Source organism: Thrips palmi, unplaced genomic scaffold (genome assembly GCF_012932325.1).
Source record: "Thrips palmi isolate BJ-2018 unplaced genomic scaffold, TpBJ-2018v1 HiC_scaffold_7, whole genome shotgun sequence".
NCBI classification, from domain to species: Eukaryota; Metazoa; Arthropoda; class Insecta; order Thysanoptera; family Thripidae; genus Thrips; species Thrips palmi.
Genome location: NW_023144634.1, coordinates 2,481,377 through 2,502,959, shown reverse-complemented (window position 1 = coordinate 2,502,959; position 21,583 = coordinate 2,481,377). Strand labels below are relative to the sequence as shown.

At 50.0% G+C, this 21,583-nt stretch overlaps 3 protein-coding genes across 8 annotated transcripts in view; 1 reads left to right on the top strand and 2 right to left on the bottom strand.

Moving 5' to 3' along the window:
* LOC117652504 (synapse-associated protein of 47 kDa) overlaps nucleotides 1–14,993 on the top strand; it is a 30,751-nt gene extending 15,758 nt beyond the window's left edge. For 3 of the 6 annotated variants that reach the window (XM_034397464.1, XM_034397465.1, XM_034397463.1), the window contains 5 exons: nucleotides 8,995–9,135; nucleotides 9,220–9,359; nucleotides 9,447–9,583; nucleotides 10,076–10,246; nucleotides 12,366–14,993. In XM_034397464.1, coding sequence (XP_034253355.1) covers nucleotides 8,995–9,135; nucleotides 9,220–9,359; nucleotides 9,447–9,583; nucleotides 10,076–10,246; nucleotides 12,366–12,505 — 729 coding nt within the window. In that variant the 3' untranslated portion in view covers nucleotides 12,506–14,993. Of the gene's footprint in view, nucleotides 1–8,994; nucleotides 9,136–9,219; nucleotides 9,360–9,446; nucleotides 9,584–10,075; nucleotides 10,247–10,958 lie in introns of all 6 variants that reach the window. The other 3 variants (XM_034397466.1, XM_034397467.1, XM_034397468.1) reach the window with 3 other exon arrangements.
* An 84-nt stretch (nucleotides 14,994–15,077) lies between these two features.
* Nucleotides 15,078–16,716, bottom strand: LOC117652508 (mitochondrial pyruvate carrier 4-like). Its single transcript, XM_034397473.1, has 4 exons — nucleotides 16,491–16,716; nucleotides 16,268–16,308; nucleotides 15,971–16,167; nucleotides 15,078–15,887 (listed from the first exon to the last, which is right to left on the bottom strand). The coding sequence occupies exons 1-4, from the start codon at nucleotides 16,573–16,575 to the stop codon at nucleotides 15,845–15,847; spliced, it is 366 nt and encodes a 121-aa protein (XP_034253364.1). The 5' UTR covers nucleotides 16,576–16,716; the 3' UTR covers nucleotides 15,078–15,844.
* A 293-nt stretch (nucleotides 16,717–17,009) lies between these two features.
* LOC117652507 (mitochondrial pyruvate carrier 4-like) lies at nucleotides 17,010–19,072 on the bottom strand. Its single transcript, XM_034397471.1, has 4 exons — nucleotides 18,744–19,072; nucleotides 17,550–17,590; nucleotides 17,281–17,477; nucleotides 17,010–17,194 (listed from the first exon to the last, which is right to left on the bottom strand). The coding sequence occupies exons 1-4, from the start codon at nucleotides 18,826–18,828 to the stop codon at nucleotides 17,149–17,151; spliced, it is 369 nt and encodes a 122-aa protein (XP_034253362.1). The 5' UTR covers nucleotides 18,829–19,072; the 3' UTR covers nucleotides 17,010–17,148.
* Nucleotides 19,073–21,583: the final 2,511 nt, after the last annotated feature.

The window sequence follows — 21,583 nt, the reverse complement described above, 5'->3', positions numbered from 1 at the left end:
TTTTATTTTATTCTTTTTTTTTCTTCACGGGTCCTCCCCCCGGGTCATTCTTGACGTAAAAATTTTTGTTTAATTTTTTGCGGGTTTTGGGAACCTTTGTCATGTGGCGGTTGCGGTAACGGGCTTCCCGTTGGGGCTTGAAAAAATTTGTTGGGTGGTTTGAAATGAAACAAAAAGGGGGCACGGAAAAACAGCGAAAACTCCACGTGTAGCGGGGTTTTTTCTTTCCCCCCTTTGGGCACCCTTGGCCAACCGGGCGGGGGCCTCAGCGGGGAGTCGTTTTAAAGGTTTGCTTGCCCCGGCTGGCCCCGCCTGCCCCCTGGCCGTGGGGTCGGCCTTTGTGTGGCTTCGAACTGCCTGCTCGTTTTTCTTCCTCCTGTGTACAAACCCCCCCTTTCTGTCTTTTAGCCGGTAACCTCCCCGGCAAGGGTGACCCTGCCATGTCTGTGAAACCCCCGGGGTCCCTCTGCCAGCCTGCTTTATTTGCCTCTCTTTCTCTCCCCTTTTTCCTCGCTGCATCGCATTTTCGCGTAGCTTTTTACCCCCCGCTCTCTCCCCAGACCGCGCCGCACTTTTTACTTTCAACACCCCCTCTGCGCGTTGACGTTTGGGAAAACAATTTTTTTTTTGTTGTTTGCTTGCGCGGTCATCCGCGATGTTTGGGGGCCCCGACTTGTCCTTTTTGTTTGCTTTTGGGTTTTTCCGCCCCCCGGGCGTTTGGTGCCGCGCACACTGTGGCCACGTGTTCGGGGGGGCCCCCCCCCCGTAACCCTTTAAAAATTGGCGGGTAATCTCGGTAATCCATGGCGTAATCACGTAACCCTTGAAAAAATTCTGTCATTTTCAACTTTTTTAGTCATTTTTCAACTTTTTTGAGTTTTTCAACGTTTTCAAACCCAAATTTTTCGAAAATTTCACGCGTAATCCCTGGTAAATATCCCGTAACCCCGTAATCTTGTGTACGCCTGAAAGAGAGTGGTGGCCCCCCCGCACGTGTTTCTGCAAGTTTAGTCCGGTTTTAGCAGCTTGGCGCGGCGAGGCCCCAAATCATATCGAAACGGGAAAGGGGGGGGGTAGGTGGTTCAGCTGTGTGGCGTACATCGACTAGACCCGGGCGGATACTCCGAAATTTTCCCACCTGTGGCAAGTCTTCCGTCTCGCTTCGGTCCAGGGGGAAAGCTGGGGGACCCGCCAGCAGTGAGGTGGGCCTAAAGAGCGGGGGGTTTGGGGCCACTGCGCACCTTTCCCCTTTTATTAGGTACCCCCGGGGCGCGCGGGGCGCCCATGATAGCTCTAGCCGAGTCCCGTTTTGGCGGTGCGCGCTGCCGGAGGGCTCGGCTCAGACTATTGTTTTCGCTGATGAGAATTTTAATGGGCCGAGTGCAAGTCGCTCGAGTCTTGTCACGACTCGGTGCGGTTTCCGCCTCGGCCTGGTGTAATAGTCGCGGCGTTGGCACACTGCCAGCTCCGCCCCCCTCGCTCGCGAACGGGGAACCCCCCGGGGGACAGAGAGGCGGGGGTGTCTCGAGAGAAATTTGTGAGACACCTCTTTCCCGTCGGAACCGCAGATTGCCTTCCAATCACACTGGCTGTGCGACGCTTTGCGACGCGCGTGCTTTGCGGAGCCTGACTTGGACGACTTGGACGTGCCCGGCCGGACCGGGGATGCTGTGCCTAGCCTCGTCTCGTGCCGCCGCCCCCCGCGCCCCCCCCCCCCGCCCCCCCACGCCCCGCCATGCCCGCCCGCCCTCTCTCCCCCCCGCTCTCTCGCCTGCCTCAATCAATAGCTCCCCGACGCTCCCCCCGACCCACTGGGGGGGGGTGGCCGCCGTGTGGTGGCGGAAGGGCTGTGGGGGTAGGGGAAAGTTAGTGTCCCAGAGCAAGGCAAAGCCCCCCCCCCCGGCCCGCCCCCAACCCGCCCCCAACCCGCCCCCAACCGCCCCCCCGGGCCCCCTCCCCGCGGGAAAAAATCATTGGTCCAGAATTGGTGACTCGGGGACTAGGAGTCGAGCCGGGCCGGCGAAGCCCGGCAAAGCCAGGGGCCAGAAGACCGGTGGGGGCGGCCAAAACTTAGACGCGTTTTGAGCTCCAGGGTCGCTAAACAGACTCGAACCGATCATGTGACCCACCAATGGAATCCTCGTTCGGAGAGCAATCCATTGGTGGGGTCACACGTTCGATTCGAGTCCCATTTAGCGACTCTGGAGCTCAAAACGCGTCTAGAGTTTTGGCCGCCTCCACCGGCCTTCTGGCCCACTGTGCAAAGCCCCAAGGCCCCAGGGCCTCGCCCCAGGGCGGCGCCAAGTGGCGGCAAGTTGCTGCGGTGCCTCTGTCAACTCGTCCGCCTCTTCGGCCTCTTAAAGCGAGTCGCCTCGTCGCTCTCTCTCCCCTCCCCTCTCTCTCTCTCTCCCCTTTTCTCTCCCTCTTCTCCCTCTCTCCTTTTCCTCTCTCTCTCCCTCTCTCTCTCTCTCTCTCTCTCTCTCTCTCCCTCTCTCTGTCTACGGGATGCTCGGTGAGTGCGACAGAGAGTGCGCCGCGGCCGCGCCGGAACGAGGTCTTAATTAGGCCGGGCTACGCAGGGCTAGAATTGGTTAGAATTCGGCTAACTTTCGAGGCAGGGCTATCGACGCAGGTCCCACTGGCGTGACGTTGGCTCGAGGTTCAAAGAAGCCGAGGGATTCGGGCTTCATTCGCGTGTCCGCCGGCAGAGGGCCCTGGTTGACGATCGCCTGGATTTGACCCGAAACTGATTCCAAGTCGGCCATATCCGGGACGGCATGGAGGTCACGCGACGCGGCGTCATGGCCCTTGACTCAGACAGCCCTAGAGCCCGCCCCTTCAACCCACGGGGCCCTCGCGCGCCCCCCGCGAACGCCCCCCCCCCCCCCCCCCCCCCCCCCCCCGCGAACCCCCCCCGCGAACACCCACCGCGAACCCCCCCCGCGAACGCCCCCCCGAACGCCCCCGCGAACGCCCCCCCGAACGCCCCCGCGAACGCCCCCCGCGAACGACCCCCGCGAACGCCCCCGCAGCGCACGCACGGTCGTGATGGCATAAGTTTGATGATGTGAGAAGTCCTCACACGCAGCTACCCGCTGAATGGCAACTCGAGAAAAATGTGTCACGGTGTCGAGGGAGGCGGTGCACAGTGGGCCAGAAGACCGGTGGATGCGATCAAAATCACAGACCCATTTTGAGCTCCAGAGTCGCTAAATGGGACTCGAGCCGATCGTGTGGCCCCACCAATGGCTTGCTCTCCAAACGAGGAATCCATTGGTGGAGTCACACGCTCAGTTCGAGTCCTGTTTAGCGACTCTGGAGCTCAAAACACGCGTCTAGAGTTTTGGCCGCCTGCGCCGGTCTTCTGGCAAATCCACTGAGCTGGCCGGAGGAGCTGATTCCCCTTCCCTTTCTTGGAATCCGCTTGCTGCCTTGCTGCGAGGCGCGAACGCGTGAACGCGATGCCGATACCATCTCCTCGATCCATTAGGCGGCGTCGAAGCGAGCCGAGGCACAGTGGGCCAGAAGACCGGTGGAGGCGGCCAAAACTCCAGACGCGTTTTGAGCTCCAGAGTCGCTGAACAGGGCTCGAACCGAATGTGTGACCCCACCAATGGATTCCTCGTTCGGAGGGCAATCCATTGGTGGGGTCACACGTTCGATTCGAGTCCCATTTAGCGACTCTGGAGCTCAAAACGCGTCTAGAGTTTTGGCCGCCTGCACCGGTCTTCTGGCCCACTATGCGAGGCCGCTGAGCGGGCCGCCGAGCCGTGCTTTGGGTGGGGCGGGCACGGAGTGGGCACGGAGCCGAGCGGCCCAAAGCGATCTAACGAGATCACCACCTTCGCTTTGAGCTGCCCTCGTCTTCAACAGGTAGGACCTCCTGGCGAAGGGGCGAAACATGGACAGCCACACTGCAAACGCTGTGGCAAGTTTGGCAAGCCGTTTTGAATTTCAAAGCTGGTAAGCCTGTCCCTGAAATACTCCCCAGCCTGCCGAAATTTGGCATTGCATGTGCCTAGAGTGCCTAGAGTGCCACGTATTGGCAAGCAATGCATGTTCCTGTCCTCCAACGCCCAACGTGCGCTGGGGGGTGAGTCGAGGCGGTGCGAGCGCCCGACGAAGTGCGGGTATGCAGCCCGCAGAGCGCGCGCGCGGCGCGGGCGTGCCTACCCTCCGTCTGACAGGCGCTAGGCTAGGCTGCGCTACACAGTGGGTCAGAAACCGGCGCAGGCGGCCAAAATTCGAGACGCGTTTTGAGCTCCAGAGTCGCTAAATGAGACTCGAATCGAACGTGTGACCCCACCAATGGATTGCTCTCCGAACGAGGAATCCATTGGTGGGGTCACACGCTCGGTTTGAGCCCCATTTAGCGACTCTGGAGCTCAAAACGCGTCTCGAATTTTGGCCGCCTGCGCCGGTTTCTGGCCCACTGTGCGCTGGGCTCGGCGCTGTGACGCCACCGGTCGGCTCAGACTTGGAAGAAGGTCTGTTTAACTTGTGTCGAGTGGCGGAGCGGCCTGATGGCTCAAGCCGAGCAGTCTTTCTCGCCCTCCAGGGACTTCACGTGCAGGTGCGAGAGAGACAGAAAGAGGCAGCCTGGCGAGGCTGCCGGCGCTGCTGGGCCGTGAGGGAGGACAATGGAATCGAATCAGTGCGCACCGCCGAACGGTGAAACTTTCACCAGCCGACGATGAAGCCCTCCTCTCGCTCTGTGGGGTGCGCGCGCAGTGCGAGGGAGACAGCGCGACGAAACCCGCGACGACGGGGAGTAAGAAGTGGGCGGATGTCGGGAATTATTGACAAGTTGCGGGATGAGGTGTTTTTCCCCCGGCCACGCGCGACACTGTAAAGTGTCCTTCCCCGTCGACACTGTAAAATGTTTCCCTCCCTATCGACACTGTAAAGTGTTCTACCCCGTCGACACTGTAACGTGTCTTTCCGCAGCGACACTGTAACTGCGCCGCTGTGCTTGGGAGTCTCCAGAGAGCCGGTTGAGATGGTTACATTGTCATCCTTTATCGAGGCAGGTGGAGGCAGTCTCGCCCCCAGTGGGCCCCCACGCCCCTTTATGAAATGGACGGGCCGAGGGCCCCCACGGCCCCGAGGGGCGGGCGCGCTGAGCCGATCTGAGCCGACCCGATTGCGCCGAGCGGCGAGCCCAGCCGGGTCAAAGACGGCCGAAGACGGCCGAAGACGGGGCGGTGAGCTGCCTGCCAAGATGAGGGAAATTTGACCTGATAGGCCGCGTGATCCATCCGGAGATAGGGGCTTCACCAAATTGGGGCACCGGACGGCCGAACGGCCGGACAAAACTGTCGAGTCGAGTCCATCGCAGCGCCGTTCGCCTGGGGGCCCCAAAAGGGGCCGTTAAACGTCGACTAAATGTTTTGGGCCGTCACTAAAACCCCCAATTCTTAGGGCGTTTCCCAAACCCTTAAAGGGTGCCGTATAAACGCTGCCCACCCTGCGAGGCCGTCAAGATGCGCGCTTGGCCGACCGTCCTCATAAGTCGGTAGCGCAGTGGTTAGCGTTATCGCACGGCGGGGGTATGCGTGTTCGACACCCTCAAAATTCCGATTTTTCGACTCTCTAATTAGTGTCAGTGCCTGTGGGGCGCTGACGTCACATTTAGAGGGAGGTCGTGTGGTCACGTGATTTCTTCAACCAAGGGGAGGAGGCATTCTTAGTAATTTAAAAGGATCTCGAGGAGTCGAATCAACTAAACTAAGAAAATCGTCATCAAGTCTCCAAATGGGGGACGTCACCGCTGCTTACGTCACAAGAGCCGACTAAAGGGGAAAGACTAAATTTTGGTCAAAATTTTGACTAAATTTTGTTTTATTCGACAATATTTGGTCGTTTTTACTGTCCACTCATGCTCGATTGGCGTGTTTTAATTTACTAATTTTTAGTCGCCCTAAAAACGACAAAATTTTTTTTGTACAATCCACTAAATTTTAGTCGATTGAACTTTATTTTTTTGACAGTGTGCCGTTCGGGGGCCGTCCCTAAACGGGGCCGTCCCTGAACGGGGCCGTCCCTGAACGGGGCCGTCCCTAAACGGGGCCGTCCCTAAACGGGGCCGTCCCTAAACGGGGCCGTCCCTAAACGGGGCCGTCCCTACGGGGCCGTCCAGAAAGAATGAGAGCACGGCATGATAAATGCGCCAGTATTTTGAACCTCTCCCATGGCCAAACTGTTACGTGCGCCCGACTGTAACCATTGGCCAGGTGCGGCGGAGTGCAGGGCCAGTGCCCGGCCGCTGCCTCGCGCGCAGGCTATATTCTATAGTCGGACACACCTATCTAAACTCCCTCCGAGGTCCGTGTTTCTCGCGGGAAGCAATCCCATTCCGCGGCGGTGCAGCGCGAACGAGTACGAAACCTTCCAACGGGCGGCACTGTGAGAGGGGTGTTTCTCGGGCACCGTTGAACCCTGTCTGGAAAGTCGACTCGAGAGGTGATTGTGTACTTGGAACCCTCGCTCGGGATTGAACGCGTTGCCCTGTCTGCCTGCTAAATGCACCGGGAAAGTGACCTAGGGTTCCCCTGTGCACAGTCTCGGCTGAAGCCTTGGTCGGAGCGTGGGCTGGAGCGAGACAAGGCCCATCCCTGCCATCCCTAATTCATAGTCCTGACCCGCCCCCGCCTCAACCTGAATGAATATTGAATATCCGAGACGCCCAGATGGACCAGGCGCGCCGGACCGGCCGGACTTGGACGGGGCAGGTGAACACGTGAAAAATGCACGCTGCGAGTCGACAGCCTCGACAGTCAGTCGAGGAGCTCCGCCCGTTGTTGGCCGCTTGGTGCCGCTTGGCGGCCCATATGGCGCGCAAGTCAGTGCTCCAGGCGGGGCGGGGCGCGGCGGGGCGGGCCGGTGGTCGTTAGCTCCAGACAGTGGGGCGCGGGGGCGCAGGGCACAGGGCGCGGAGGTGAAGGTCGGGGCTCAGGGAGGGCATAGCGAGGGCACAGGGCCAGGGTGCAGGTCGACTCTGATTCTGACTATCCACCCTTCCACTAGCTCACCCCTTCCTCCAGTTCGCCCATCCAACAGTTCACCCTTTCTCCAGTTCACCCTTCCACCCGTTCACCCTTCCTCCAGTCCAACGGTGCCAGTTCACCCCTCCTCCAGTTCACCCTTCCACCAGTTCACCCTTTCTCCAGTTCACCCCTCCTCCAGTTCACCCTTCCTCCAGTTCACCCTTTCTCCAATTCACCCTTCCATCAGTTCACCATTCCTCCAGTTCACCTCCAGTTCATCCTTCCACCAGTTCACCCATCCACTCCTCCACTCCTGCACTCTTCCTTTCTTATCATCCTTCGACTCCTCCACCCCTCCACTACTCCACTCCCACTCCTCCATTCCCCCTCATATCCACTCCTCCGCCCTTCCACATGCAGTGCGTGCTGCCGCAGTCTAAGTTGCCCGGTCATGGCTTTCAGATGAGCTGCCCCTAATTTCCGCCCCTTGGCCGCGCGGCTCAGGGCCGCCCCACTGTCTGGGTCTGCAGACTGATTCCGAGAGTCGTTTTCGACGCTCTGTCCCTCTGGCACCTATTCTGGACGCCCTATGAGTGCGAGAGAGACAGAGCGACGTGAACGTGTCTCGGGATCAGTCTGTTTACGTCATGAAAGATGGCGCACGTCGTTTGCGCCCAACCGCGTCCCAAACAACGCGCGTGCGCGTGTGGTGGATTTAGCCTTTCTCTTACGGCACGCCGAATGCCGAACGCGTGGGAGAGCCAAATTTCCGATGTCAAGTGTGAAAGCGAGAACTCGCCCCAGGCAGGCCAGCCAGGCAGGCAGGCAGGCAGCCAGGCAGCCAGGCAGATCCGCCGGCTTCTGCGCGGAAGTGCACGGAAGCGGCAACGCGGCGGCAAAGGGGTCGCGGCGGCGTTGGCGTGGCACCGTGGCGCCGCCAACGGTACCGAGCGCAAAGCGGCGCAAAGCAGCGCAAAGCGGCGCAAAGCGGCGCAAAGCGGCGCAAAGCGGCGCAAAGCGGCGCAAAGCGGCGCAAAGCAGCGAAAGCGCGCAAAGCGGCGCAAAGCGCGCAAAGCAGCGCAAAGCGGCGCAAAGCGGCGCAAAGCGAAGCAGCGCAAAGCGGCGCAAAGCGGCGCAAAGCGGCGCAAAGCGGCGCAAAGCGGCGCAAAGCCCCCTCCCCTCCCGGACTCCCGGCATGGGAACACTGCCAAGGACAAGTACTGGCCGGCCGGTCGGTCCGGGCAGAGCGACTCCCTCGCCAACCTGACGCCCTCATCTGACAAATCTGACACCCTCGTGTTGCACACTGACCTGATATGCTCGGAACCCTCTTATCCGACACCTCTGACACTTGACATCACAACCTGACACTTCCTACATGATTATCTGACAAAGTGGTCGCCTCGAATCACACCCTGGTCGGGGAAACCTTCCACCCTCCAGACACCATTGTCGCGCATTGCTGCATGCGCGCTGCATAAGCGAAGTAATTGCTGTCCCGTTACTGCGCGGGGTCTTTATGTCTTGGAGACTGTCGGTGCATCTTCCTGTCGTGTGGGAAATTGCTGCTCGTCTGTGCGTTACGACCAGGCGTGAGTGCCCCACACCACACCCGCACACGCGCACATGCACACACGCACATGCATGGACAAATGCAGTGCACATACCCGCGTACAAACACACACACACACAGAGGCAGGTGTCTGTGTAAACTGCTGCTTCTTCCAGTGCTACTCTCTGTGGTACATGGATCTGCCCTCCCTCCCTCCCCTCTCGCTCGTAGCCCAGGGGTTTCATATTTCCTTGCCGTTGCCGAGTTCCTCTTTCTCTCTCTCTCTCTCTCTCTCTGTCTCTCTCTCTCTCTCTCTTCTCTCTCTCTCTCTCTCTATCTGGCTCCCTCCTTTACTCGCCGAGCTAGGAGCTACGCCAGGCCCGCCAGGCTCCCCCTGGAGAGCGAGTGACTGCCTAAATGGTTGACGTCGTTAAAACGGACCTTGTGTTGTTGCAGAACCTGCTGGGCGACTTCAACAAGGAGCAGGAGGCTTTCATCAAGGACAAGAACAGCAAAGGCTCCGAGGCGGCCGTGCCGCCATGGGTCGGCTGCCCCAACGAGGAGTCTCTAAAGGAGGAGTGCCTGTCGCTGTCCACGGTAGTGCCCTGCCCTTTTCTTGTCAACCGTCTGCTTAATTTTACAAGCCTTATCCTGACTTGTTTCGTCGTTTTTGTGCCCCAGGATCGACGGAATTTCGTGCGCAGTCCACCCGCGGGCGTGGAGTTTAACTTTGACTACGAAGTGACGTACCCAGTTGCCCAAGCTATTTTAGCAGAAGATCCAAACCTTGAGAAAATGAGGTTTGAACTGGTCCCCAAAGTGTAAGTAATTCTGAAACCTACATTGTCACCTACTGCAGTGTTTTTATTCCAAATTTTGACGGTACATTCTGCTTGTCATCTGTGCAGGATCAATGAAGAAAACTTCTGGCGTAATTACTTCTACCGAGTTAGCCTCATCTGCCAAGCAAATGAACTGTCGTCCATGGCCAAAGAAGGGGGTGCCTCAGCTTCTCGCACCAGCAGCACAGATGCTGAGCCTGCAGGTTTGTTCCCTTGAGAGCTAAATGGTTTTATCAATATAGTTGAGCCTTCAAAATTTCCTACTAGAATGCATATAGTATTAGTTGTGTTGAAAAATAACAGTAACAGTGCACAAAATCCAGCCTGTCTAAATGTAAATCAAGCTACGCTTTTAGAAGGTTTAGAGAATACGTAATATTGAGTTTGCTTGGGCTCATGACAATATGATATCTTACATACTACACCTGTAGAGTGCTTCCTGTAATTTCTTCACCCACTGTTCTAGAAGCCTCTTTGGATTTAGATTATCCAATTTAAATGTGTTTTCCATCAAACATCTCAGAATCTTACATACTTTTGAGTACTTAATGCTACATGATACATTGTAATTAAGTAGTTTGCTTTTCTATTATTTTTATTTTTATTATTGTTGTATTTTTAGTGGAATGTATTGATTTTATTTATAGTTTTGTGTCTTGTTTGTTTCATTTGAATGCTCATGCTTGTTGGAGTAGCTGCACCACCTGTACATGTGGAGGATCCCTTATGCTACATGCCCGAGTCTTCTACCAATGCTGAGAGTCCCACACATGAGTTTGTGTCAGACACTTTTGTAGCAAGCTCTCAAGACTTAGAGGAAGTACGAGAAGGCATGCGTATACTCGGCTTAGAACCTGTGCATAAAGGTAAGTCATAAGTTTTGTGGAGTCTCCCCGAAGCATACAAACTTATAGGAGACTTCATTCTATCAGCTTTGTTCCCTGCCTGCTTTGCTTCCACTGCATCTTGAATGTTGCATACAACTTACTGTCCTGAACTAGCTCGAATAGGAGCGTCAATTTGTCTTAACACCATTACAAAAAACATTTGAGCAATGGCCTTTGTGGATACCTATAGAGTAGGTCTAAATTGCTCGTCTTTAAGCATGCTTTAATTAGTACCTTTTTTTTTCCACATATTGATATTGAAAGGTGCCTTAGATTATGAGATTACCAAAAAGTTTAAGTTACATGCCAATTTATTTTTTCTTAACTTTTTTTTTGACCATGTCTACAAAGAAAAAGCCTTTGCAAATCCTTTTTTTTTTTTTAAATTCTTTTGTTTGTGCTGAACTTACATAATGAATACGTGGAAAGTCTTTCCATGGGGCCAGTTTGTGGTCAATCTGTGGCACCTTATCACAGACATGAACATGTAGATTTGAAAGAATCATAATCAAACTAAAAATGGTTTTTATTAATTCAAGTGCCAAAGATACATCTGTTTTGCTAAAAATGTTGCTAGAGTCCTCTGAAAGGCCTGAAAACTGTCCTTTCTGGGAATCTTTTGCACTTGAAATTTATCATAACTTACATTTCACTCACTGAAAGATCTTCTTTCTGTTTCTTTCTTCCACAGCCTAGAAGAAGATGAGATGAGTGGCGCTAAGATCATGAGTTTCCAACCCCTCTCAACCTTCCCCAAACCTCTCCCACTGCCGCCCCCAAGTTTTCCCTCATTAATTTAAATTTTTTATTAATTTTTAGGCCCTTGTTATGATTATTTATGTTCATGTATCTTTTCTTTCTGTTCTCTTTTCATTACCGTCCTTTTCACTTATTTTTTTGGTTTCGCTTGCTTTCAAGCATGTCTTTAATACTCCAGTGTGTGAAAAAGCTTTCAAAAAATTTCATTTTTCATAATTCATGCATGTGTGGTTTGAGATAAGTTGGTCAAGTTGATGCTAGCAAAGCTTAGTGAAAGAACAGTAACTGTATGCAACTATTGTTTTATTCATTGCATGTGCTTTAATTTGCTGTTTTCAAATATTTGAAATCAAAGAAAGGGGATTGATCAAATGTCATGCATACTGGGCAAGGAACAATCTTGCTTTTGTTTCAGACAGTGCTGGCTGAAGTTATTGTCATAAGTCCTATTTGCTTGTATTGAAAGGGCAAACTTTTCTGGCTGCACTGTGAGAAGTAACGCCAAGTTTATTCACATTTTGAAAATGTTGTAACGGACAAAGGAACATTGAATTTTACTGAAAATTGGGATAATGTGGGTCATAAGAAGAAAATATCACAATAAAAGTGGAGACTGGATCCTTTTGGCTCTAAGTAGTATTTGTAATTTTCGTTTTTGATGTCCTCATATGTTCTTATACAAGATGTGGTGAAGAGGGCATGAGGATTGTGAAGACTAAATTGAAATCATAATAATGAGCTTTGATTCATTTCCATGATCAAAGATCTTTTGTATGGAACTTGAATGCTTCCCTGCCTTTATAAGATGTGCTAAGAGTGACAATACAATACACACTAGATCTTTTTGAATTTGTTTTTTAGTGTGTGTATAGTCTTATATGTTATTGTAATTACGAGACCAAGGGTGTTGTCACACACAACAGTGATACATTTCTAAGGTATTACCTTACTTGGTCATTTTGAATGGAAGTTGATGTTTCTTCCTGTCTGCATGTCTTTAAAATTATTTTAACTCTTCGACCTCTGCCAAACTCAACTACATTTACATTACATATTGGGCATACAAGCAGATAGTGCTAAGCAAATTTGAGTTCTTTGCAAGACCCCCAATCCCATTAATTTATTTAATTTATTGTGTTTGTTTGTCTGTAGCCAGTAGTGCCTTTCTTTTGAAATATTTTGTGTCTGTCTTGCATGCAATTTGATGCAACACAATCACCCTATAGCATTAATGCATCAGTTGCCAAGCAATCTTTCTACAAGATATTTTTATTATCTACCTTATTTTTTAATTTATGTTTTGAATTTTCCCTTTCCTTAATGATCGTCGCTACTCCAGAAGAAGATTGGGAGAAGGAATTGGAAGCAGAACTGCAGGATTATGAAGTAGTCGCAGACAATGACAGTCAAAACACACATTCCAGTAACTGGGAAAACCAGATTGAAGATATGTTGGATGATGAAACAGATCTGAAGTAGTCTGTTATTCTACAACAGTTGGTTGTATTGTCTACCTTCTTTTAAGTGTTGTCAAAATATCTCAAGTTTATTGTATCGTTTGCTGTGAGTTTATTGTGAGCCTTGCAGCAATTATGTGTATTGTATGTACTCCTACTAACTGAACAGAGGATTCCTGAATCAATCAGCCAATACTACAATTTCCAGTGCAGTGTTGAACTGTGTTGTCACTTTTCTTGTTGTGAGGGGATTTTTTCCCCTGTTTTTGGCGCAGTTATTTTATTATTCATTTTATCTGGTGTTGGGGTGGACATGCATTTCTTCATGGATAAGAATGCAGTGGATAGTAATCTAAAAGTTCTTAAGTTCTGACTGAAACGACTGCTTAATCCAAGCACTTTGTCCAAACCAGTATTGCTGCTCCATTCTCTGGATCTGCAATGTCAGTATTTCTTTCCCAGCAAAAGATTTGCTTTAGCATAAGATAGAAATCACTCACATTCTGAATAAGAATTTTGTGCTACCTGTCAGTTAGTATTGACACTGAGTTGAGAAATAAATTAGGTATGTATAGTAGTGTGAAGAAACACCTCACCCAAAGATTTGTCAGGTAGTTATATTTTTAAGAGCTTTCAATAATTGTTCCATTTGATTCCTTTTGAGTTTTATTCTTGTGCGTTTGGCTGGCTTTTGAGTTTATCCCTCTTGACTGGAAAAGTTACAAGAAAAGCTACAATAAAAACATAAAGTTTGAAAAAAAAAAAGGTTCTACCTCTATGTATCTGCTATCCTTTTGCCTTTTCTCTCTATGATCAACTGTGCATAAGATATATCTTCTATATGACTGAACGTTTAACAAATTATCAAAGAGTGTTGATCTTTAAAGGACTATAGTATAAATAACATGTAATAGCTGGCCTGTAGTTACAATGTAGACAAGCACTGATTCAAGCTTGTAGTATTTGCATACATGCTGTAATCATGTGCTTCAATGTGATTAAAGCAAATATTTTTCTTGCTTGCTGTGGTCTTTAAAAAGCATACCAAACTGAGTCAATAGTTTGCATTTGCCGGTGCATTTTGAATGGGTATCCACATCCTCCCATATCATAACATACTCGTCAATTTGATTTCATCTATTAGTAGCTTTATCAGATATTCACAAAACTTTGCAAATTGTTGTCTTTCCAATTTTTCCCACCTTAGGGTTCCATAATGTTCATTGTCTATTGTATACCTGTTTCCTGTGAAGGAATATCTTACTGTGGAACGACCTAAAGTTAAGAAAGATTATAAATTGGCTTACCAAGTGCAATATTTTTCAAGGTGTCATCTTATATTTGTATAGCTTTTTGAAGAACAGGACAGCCTTATCAGAGGCATGTGTTTATTTGACCTAAAAAAATGTCTTATTATTTATTTGTAAAGGTATCGTTTTTAAGTGGTGAGATACATTCCAAAGGCCCAATGCCTCTGTGCATGTGCTATTTGTGTATCATACATTATTGTCTAATTCCCTCTGCATTGCCAAGCGAAGTAAATTTTCTTAGAAATCTTTATCCTTGGCTAGTTAAGCCAAGCTTAAAAGTGTTTGTGTATATCACCTGTAAAATTCCACTTTGAAGAGCGTTAGTTGGGAGTTAGCAATAAGGAAGTAAAGTTGTGATCAAGTCAATCTACAAATCCTCTTTGATTTTTTTCCCCTTAGATATGGTTATCACTTGCTATCTGCCTTGTATTTTATGGAGAAAAGGTCTCTGTGCAGATTTGCTGTTTGCAATTATGTCAAGTTAGTGCGTGCTGATGTCTGCAATGTTTTCAGATTGTTTGTTTGTTGGGTCTTGTACTTACATTTTTATGTAACTACGAATTTCTTTTCTCATACTTTTATCTTGTTGGGAATGCATTTGAAAAAGGCTTTTAAAAGTCTTCATCTTATTCTTCTGTAATCTGCAGAAATCAGTTTTCTTTGTAGGTTTGAAATATGCACTATGGTTAAGGAGTTACTTATCAGCCTACCTGAGGTTTTATTTCAGCATTACGTTATTTTAATTTTGTACTTGATTTTGTTGACTTAAGCATTACTTATGCTATATTTTTAAAACAATAATATTTTTAGCTTCAACATTATTTTTTTGTTTGTACATAATGTGAAAAGATGTAGTGTTTGAGAGTCAATGGTTTCAAGTCTGTTATGTTTATAAATGTATATTATTTATCCTGTTAAATATGCAAATCTACAGGCACACTGATGTGATGTGCTGTGAAATGAATGAAAGTGGTGATCATGGAGTATTTTGTTGAATTATGTTAATATGTTAGGATTAACTTAAAAGTTTCAGAGGATATACATTACGGTGGTTCTTCTTGGTCGGTAATTGAAGCCTCTCATGTTTTGCATAGTTTAGCAGAATACCCACTTAGGCCTATACAATAAATACGTTGGAAAGCAGAGAATGTGTATTAGACAGTCATATATGGAAATCAATAAAGAACATATGCCTATTGATTGTATTGTTGTCATTAATGGTAGCCCCAAATTCAGTCACCAACTTTGGTCTTGGTCATGCATAAAAGAGAAATGCAGATAACCCACTATTTTATAACATTTATTAAACAGCATCAACGAACATTTGAGGTCCTTGTACTCAGCTGCGTGACAAGTAATGAATACTGTGGCAAGCCACCACTACATGCCTAAAGAAACACAAATTGTTAGATTTTCCTCGACCTGTTGGATAAAACTACTAAGTCATTAATTTATCAGATAAAAAGGGGTGACACAGATCAAGAAATTCAGCTGAATGCTACAATGTCTGTATCATTTGTACCAGTAATCATATTCAATGAAAAAGACTAGGCTGATGGAAGATCTTCAGTACAGTATGAAAGTCTCACGAGTAACTTCTTTGACTCAAAATGTGACAGACAAAACGTTATTTCGTCTTCTCCACATTAGTAAATATTGAACAATGAACACTGTTGTTTTTTTTTCCTTCATTCTCTATACTTAACAAGATGCCACTCATCACAGATATAAGTTGTACAATTTAAATAGAATTAATAACAATACAAAACAGAAAGATTGACACTATAAACCATCTTGAACTTGAACACAATAGTATTACATTCAAAAATGTATTTATCTTATAGGGACATTTTTGAACTCACTGGGTTTGATGCAGTGTCCAGCACTGATTTAAACCACAACTATTGAGAGCGAAAAGAAATGACAAAGACAAACAAAAATAAATATTTAAAAATAAATAAAACTCAGAAATTAAAAATTACCTGCTGAGCCTTAGTGTACACTGTGACAGTAAAACATATTAATTAGTTAGTCGGAATGGAGAGAGAAAATTAGGCTTTGACGGCTTCTTCAGCTTTCAGACTTTGTTGGTACCTAAAACATGAAAGGGTAGGATTAAAATACTTGCATCAGTTGATGATGTTTGGTCAGCACTTACATTGGATTGATAATATTACCTGACAGCTCTTGACAACTGATACAGTCCCGTGATGGCCACAAACACGTTTACACTGAATAAGCTCCAGTTCTTGGGAATAATGACGAGAGAGTAGCGTGCCCATACAAGACCGGTGGCGCTGAGAGCACAAGTCTGAGGCAAGCTAATCTTGTCGGCAGGTCTTGAGAGGTCACCTATTCCAGCTATCACCAAGCCCTGCAGCAAATATACAACCATTGTTGCATGTAAATGTAAATGGTAAATGGCAAAAGTCTGCTACTAAAACAAAACAAGAGTCAGCATCAGTGATATTTACCCATTTGAATGCTGGTGCCCAGAAGAAGATAGTTTTAGGTCCTGACAGCAAACAAAAAAATTGTGAGCATTCGTAGGTTTTCGGAGACAAACAAGGAATCAAAATTTCATCGTTTGTTACCATTTTTTAGGTTTTACAAATTGCTCTAACCTTGAAATACTCTCGTAGGACAAAGGGTCATATTAATATTCGATGAAAACCGAACAAGTTTGAAACTAATTACCTGCAGGATGAGACCACAGCGGCTGGAGCTTGGCTGGGACAACTTTGTCCACCGCGGAAACGACTCCCCGATAAATGACAGACATTTTTGGGACTCCTGCAGGACCTTTTTCGATTCGACAATTTCGGAAAGGGTTGGGGTAAACAGCTGATCCAGCTACGCCACGCCTCGAACGTAACCTCACAAGGCTGGGGAAAGGTCCAAGATACCAACCCTAACAGAGCACCGCAACGAACTTTTTACAAAGGAACACTTTAATGAAGATGACGTATGTGACTTGGGGTATTTATACTTTCATAAATGAATATGCGCTGAGCATGCGGGAATTCAATACTAAATTTAATTAATCCTTCGGGTGGCTATATGATGCTGCCACTGCGGGTGGGTATGTCTCAGCAGTTCTCAGCCTGTTCCTCTCCGCGCCAAATTTGAACTCACCGCAAATCTGTCGTATTCTGGCTCTCCGGGCAAGGAGTAGCATGTGGGCCGGATGGGGAAAGGAACGATGAAGATGACAGATTTACCACAATGAAGGTATTTATTTTACCTAACTAAACATATCACAGCTGTTGGGGGCATGCAAAGTTCCTAAAGCATTTGTACTGTTGAGAGGTGCTAGGGTCAGCCACACCATTATCCAAGAGAAAATGAAATGGCTTCACATCTCAGCGGCTTGCTCCGAGTCTCGGAGCGCCAGTTGGTATCTGTTTAAAACAACGCAAGGAAGAAAATACCTTAAATGCGGTCCTTGAATTCAGTAATCTCTGTTGGGCCAGGGAGTGGGACTCACCTGGCTGCCCGCTGCACCTGGTACGTGCCGACCATGGCGACGAACACGTTGACGGCGCACAGGTTGTAGTTGATGGGGGTGATGACCAGGCAGTAACGCGACCAGATGAGGCCCGTCACCGACAGGGCCAGCGACTGCGGCAGCGACACCGACTCCACAGGCCGCTTCAAGTCGCTCAGTCCAGCGACCACCAGCCCCTGAAAGGTAAAGGAACGTCAGACGGTGCCCTGGCGTTAGGACTCGAAGCAGAGGAGGCTCTGAAGGCTCACCCACTTGAACCACGGCGACCAGAAAAAGATCGTTTTCGGTCCTGCAACAAGGAAAGTATTCGTATTAGTTCATTCAATCATTCAATTATTCATTCATTCATTCATTCATTCATTCATTCATTCATTCATTCATTCATTCATTCATTCATTCATTCATTCATTCATTCATTCATTCATTCATTCATTCATTCATTCATTCACTCATTCACTCATTCACTCATTCACTCACTCACTCATTCATTCATTCATTCATTCATTCATTCATCCATTCATCCATTTGCTCGTTCGTTCATATAAAAACATTAAACCGTCGTTCATGAGACATTTTTGTTTATTTCCTGTGCACGCTGCCCTGGTATGAAATGGGATGAATGCCCCATCAATGCCACACACGCAATGCCGGGACGACGATGCCGTAATTTGTGAATGGAGCTTAATTACAATCCGACAGGTGCGCTATTTGAATGAGCGTGTGGGGCGAATAGCGCGAGGTGGGCCGGGCTGCGAAACAAACAGATGCTGTTTATCACGAATGTTGATCCTCGCACGAGTCTGAATCCGCGCGACAGCGGGGCGCGAGGCGCGAGGCGCCCGGCCGCAACCTTGCTCGGCGCCAAAACTTGTTCCCAAAGCCGCGCGACGCGCCTCGCGGAGCCTGGCGCAGCCTCGCCCCCCGCGGAGCTACGACGACGCCAGCGCGGTGCGGCGGAGCGCGGCGGAGCGCGGCGGAGCGGGGAAGCACCACCGAGCTGCACCGCGCCAGAAGACCGGCGCGGCCAAAACTCTAGACGCGTTTTGAGCTCCATAGTCGCTACACAGGACTCGAACCGAACCGAGTGACCCCACCAATGGATTCCTCGTTCGGACAGCAATCCATTGGTGGGGTCACGCGTTCGGTTCGAGTCCCTTTTAGTGACTCTGGAGCTCGAAATCCGTCCGGGACTTTGACCCACCTCGTGCGGTGCTCCGGCCCACTGTACCGCTTGCACAGAGGCCGAACAAGGATGGCGTTTTGGGATGGGATTCAAGTAACGTCCGCCAAAAACAGAACAGGGTGGCGCGCTAGAGCGGCGCTAGAGCAGAGCCACGATCGGCAGTCTATCCTCCACTAAGTTTGCAAGCGTTCCAAACTGCTCCAAACGTGTTGCCACGGCTGGTCGCTCCGATCGGCATGCGTGGGCGGTAGAGTCCTACCTGCCGGGTGGTTCCACAGCGGCGCGTATTTTGGCGGCACGAACTTGTCGAGATAAGCCATGGATCGCCGGTAAATCACGGACATGGCGGCCACCGGTTATTTCCCGAGCTCGTTGGCTTTGAATCTCGACCTGCTGTCCGGCAGGGCTTCGCGTTGCTTCGCGCGGTCCGGGAGTCCAGCCTCTGCTTGGCGGCCGCAGACTGCTGCTGCACTGGGAGTGTCCGACACACTGCGACACACGCACGCCAGGCCTTGGGGAGCCACTGAGGACCACTGGGGACTCTGGCAGACACACCGGTGCAGCCGCGCCGACCGCACGGCCTCGCCACGCGCCGCCACGCCGAGAGTGGGGACCGGTTTCATCCTTATCCTGCCTCTTCGCTTATCGAGACAAACACTGCATCGCGCCCACGTGTGTGTGTGTGTGTGAGAGAGAGAGAGAGAGAGAGAGAGAGAGAGAGAGAGAGAGAAGAGAAGAGAGAGAGAGAGAGTAGGTGTGGGTGGGTGTTTGCGTTTGTGTGGGGGGGAGGGGGACTTATGCCAACCAATTCAAAATCAATTCAAAATCACTGATTTCCAAAACATGCACACACAAAAAAGGGCAAATTTGACAATTATCCCACGAAGTCGCGAGTCCCGGCGATGTCCCCGTCTTCCTCAGGGACGCCAGCCGGCCGAGCTGTCTCCGCCAACTGTCCCGCCGTGACGTCAGCGCTCGTCAGAGCGAGTCCTCGAACCGTGGCGGGCCGGCACTCGAAACGGCTCCGATATGACAAATTATCTCGATACTCGCGGCGCTCGCGGCATTAGAGGGCCGCCGTCTCTGTCTCCCTCGCTCTTGGTAATTGATCGCGCCGTCATTCCCAGAAACACTCGCGTCCGTTTAATCAGCGGCGCGACGCCGTTGCCATGGAGTGGCCGGGCGTGCCCGCACTGCCAGCACTGCCAGGGCGACGCCGCCACGGAGCCTTTGACAGGTCCCACTTAGCCCCGCTTTGGAACAACGCGTTGCGACGCGCTCAGCTGGGCTGCACCAATATTGCCATGTTTGCGTGGAGTGTCCCGACAAATCCGGGCCCGGCCGCTCTACCTGTCTCTCGCTGGCTGGTGCGTGGGCTGCGGGGGCTGCGGGGGCGGCGTGGCGTGGCGAGGCGACCGTGTTTGCCCAACCTTTCGGCCTTCGCGCCTGTTGACACTGCTCTCCTTCGAGCAGTGCCACCCCTACGCCCGCACGGCCCTCGCGTACGCCTGTCTGCCGGCGAGGTGGCTTCACGCCGCACAGTGGGCCAGAAGATCGGTGGAGGCGGCCAAAACTCCAGACGCGTTTTGAGCTCCAGAGTCGCTAAACAGGGCTCGAACCGAGCGTGTGACCCCACCAATGGATTGCTCTCTGAACAAGGAGTTCATTGGGGGGGTCACATGTTCGGTTCGTGTCCCATTTAGCGACTCTGGAGCTCAAAACGGTTCTTGAGGGTTGGCCGCCCCCACGGGCAGGGGCGCCGGAAGTGTATTTCCTCAGGGGGGGCAAACAATTTTAAATCCTACGTTCTTAATTACCCCCCTCCCCCACCAAAAAAGGTGCTTAAAAAGACCCTACTCTTTCATGCACCGCCTCGGGAAGGCTTTGACCGCTGATAGTTTAGGAGCAGTGGTCTCGCAAAAATGGTCAAAAAGTGAATGAATTTCAGAAAATCATCGTTTTTGCTGACTTTGAGCGGTCACTGCATCCAATTTAGTTGCGGTCAAAGGCCTCCCTCGACGCCTTACTATTCTAAAGACCCTACTCTTTCATGCCCCGCCTCGGGAAGGCTTTGACCGCTGATAGTTTGGGAGCAGTGGTCTCGCAAAAATGGTCAAAAAGTGAATGAATTTCAGAAAATCACCGTTTTTGCTGACTTTGAACGGTCACTGCATCCAATTTAGTTGCGGTCAAAGGCCTCCCTCGACGCCTTATTATTCTTAAGACCCTACTCTTTCAGGCCCCGCCTCGGGAAGGCTTTGACCGCTGATAGTTTAGGAACAGTGGTCTCGCAAAAATGGTCAAAAAGTGAAAGAATTTCAAAAAATCATCGTTTTTGCTGACTTTGAGCGGTCACTGCATCCAATTTAGTTGCGGTCAAAGGCCTCCCTCGACGCCTTACTATCCTAAAGACCCTACTCTTTCATGCCCCGCCTCGGGAAGGCTTTGATCGCTGATAGTTTGGGAGCAGTGGTCTCGCAAAAATTGTCAAAAGTGATTGAATCCCCGCAAGTATGATTGCAGGGGGTGGAAACGGGGCTGATTTGGCGGGCCTTGGCTGCGGCGATGCGTGCACGGCCGTTTTTGCCGTTTTCACCTCTTTACCGCGTTAGTTGGTAAACCACTTTCCAGCTGAAGTAGTCGTCTTAACGACAAAACCTCAACGCGTACTTAAAGAGTAAGGTTGAAGGATCAGCAAATAAGCTCCTTGGGCCGAATTGATACTTACAAAATGAGATATTCACATTTTTGTAACTTGTTTACATTTTTTTCGGCGTTTTCAGGCCAGAATCGCCGCGCCCGAACGCGGATGAGCCATTTAAAACAAGTTACAAACATGTCCATGACTCGTCCTGTGGGTTTCAAATCTTCAAAACGGGCTTATTTTCTCGAAGAGACAACATTACTCTAGAAGTACACGTGCAGGATTTGTGCATAAGATGTCTACTTTAGCTAGAAAGTGGGTTTCTAGGAACCACAAAAAAACAACAAACAACGGCCGTGCACGCATCGCCGCAGCCATGGCCCGCCAAATCAGCGCCGTTTCCACCCCCTGATGATTGTCATTTCATTGGATGATGTTGATTATTTCACTGGTTA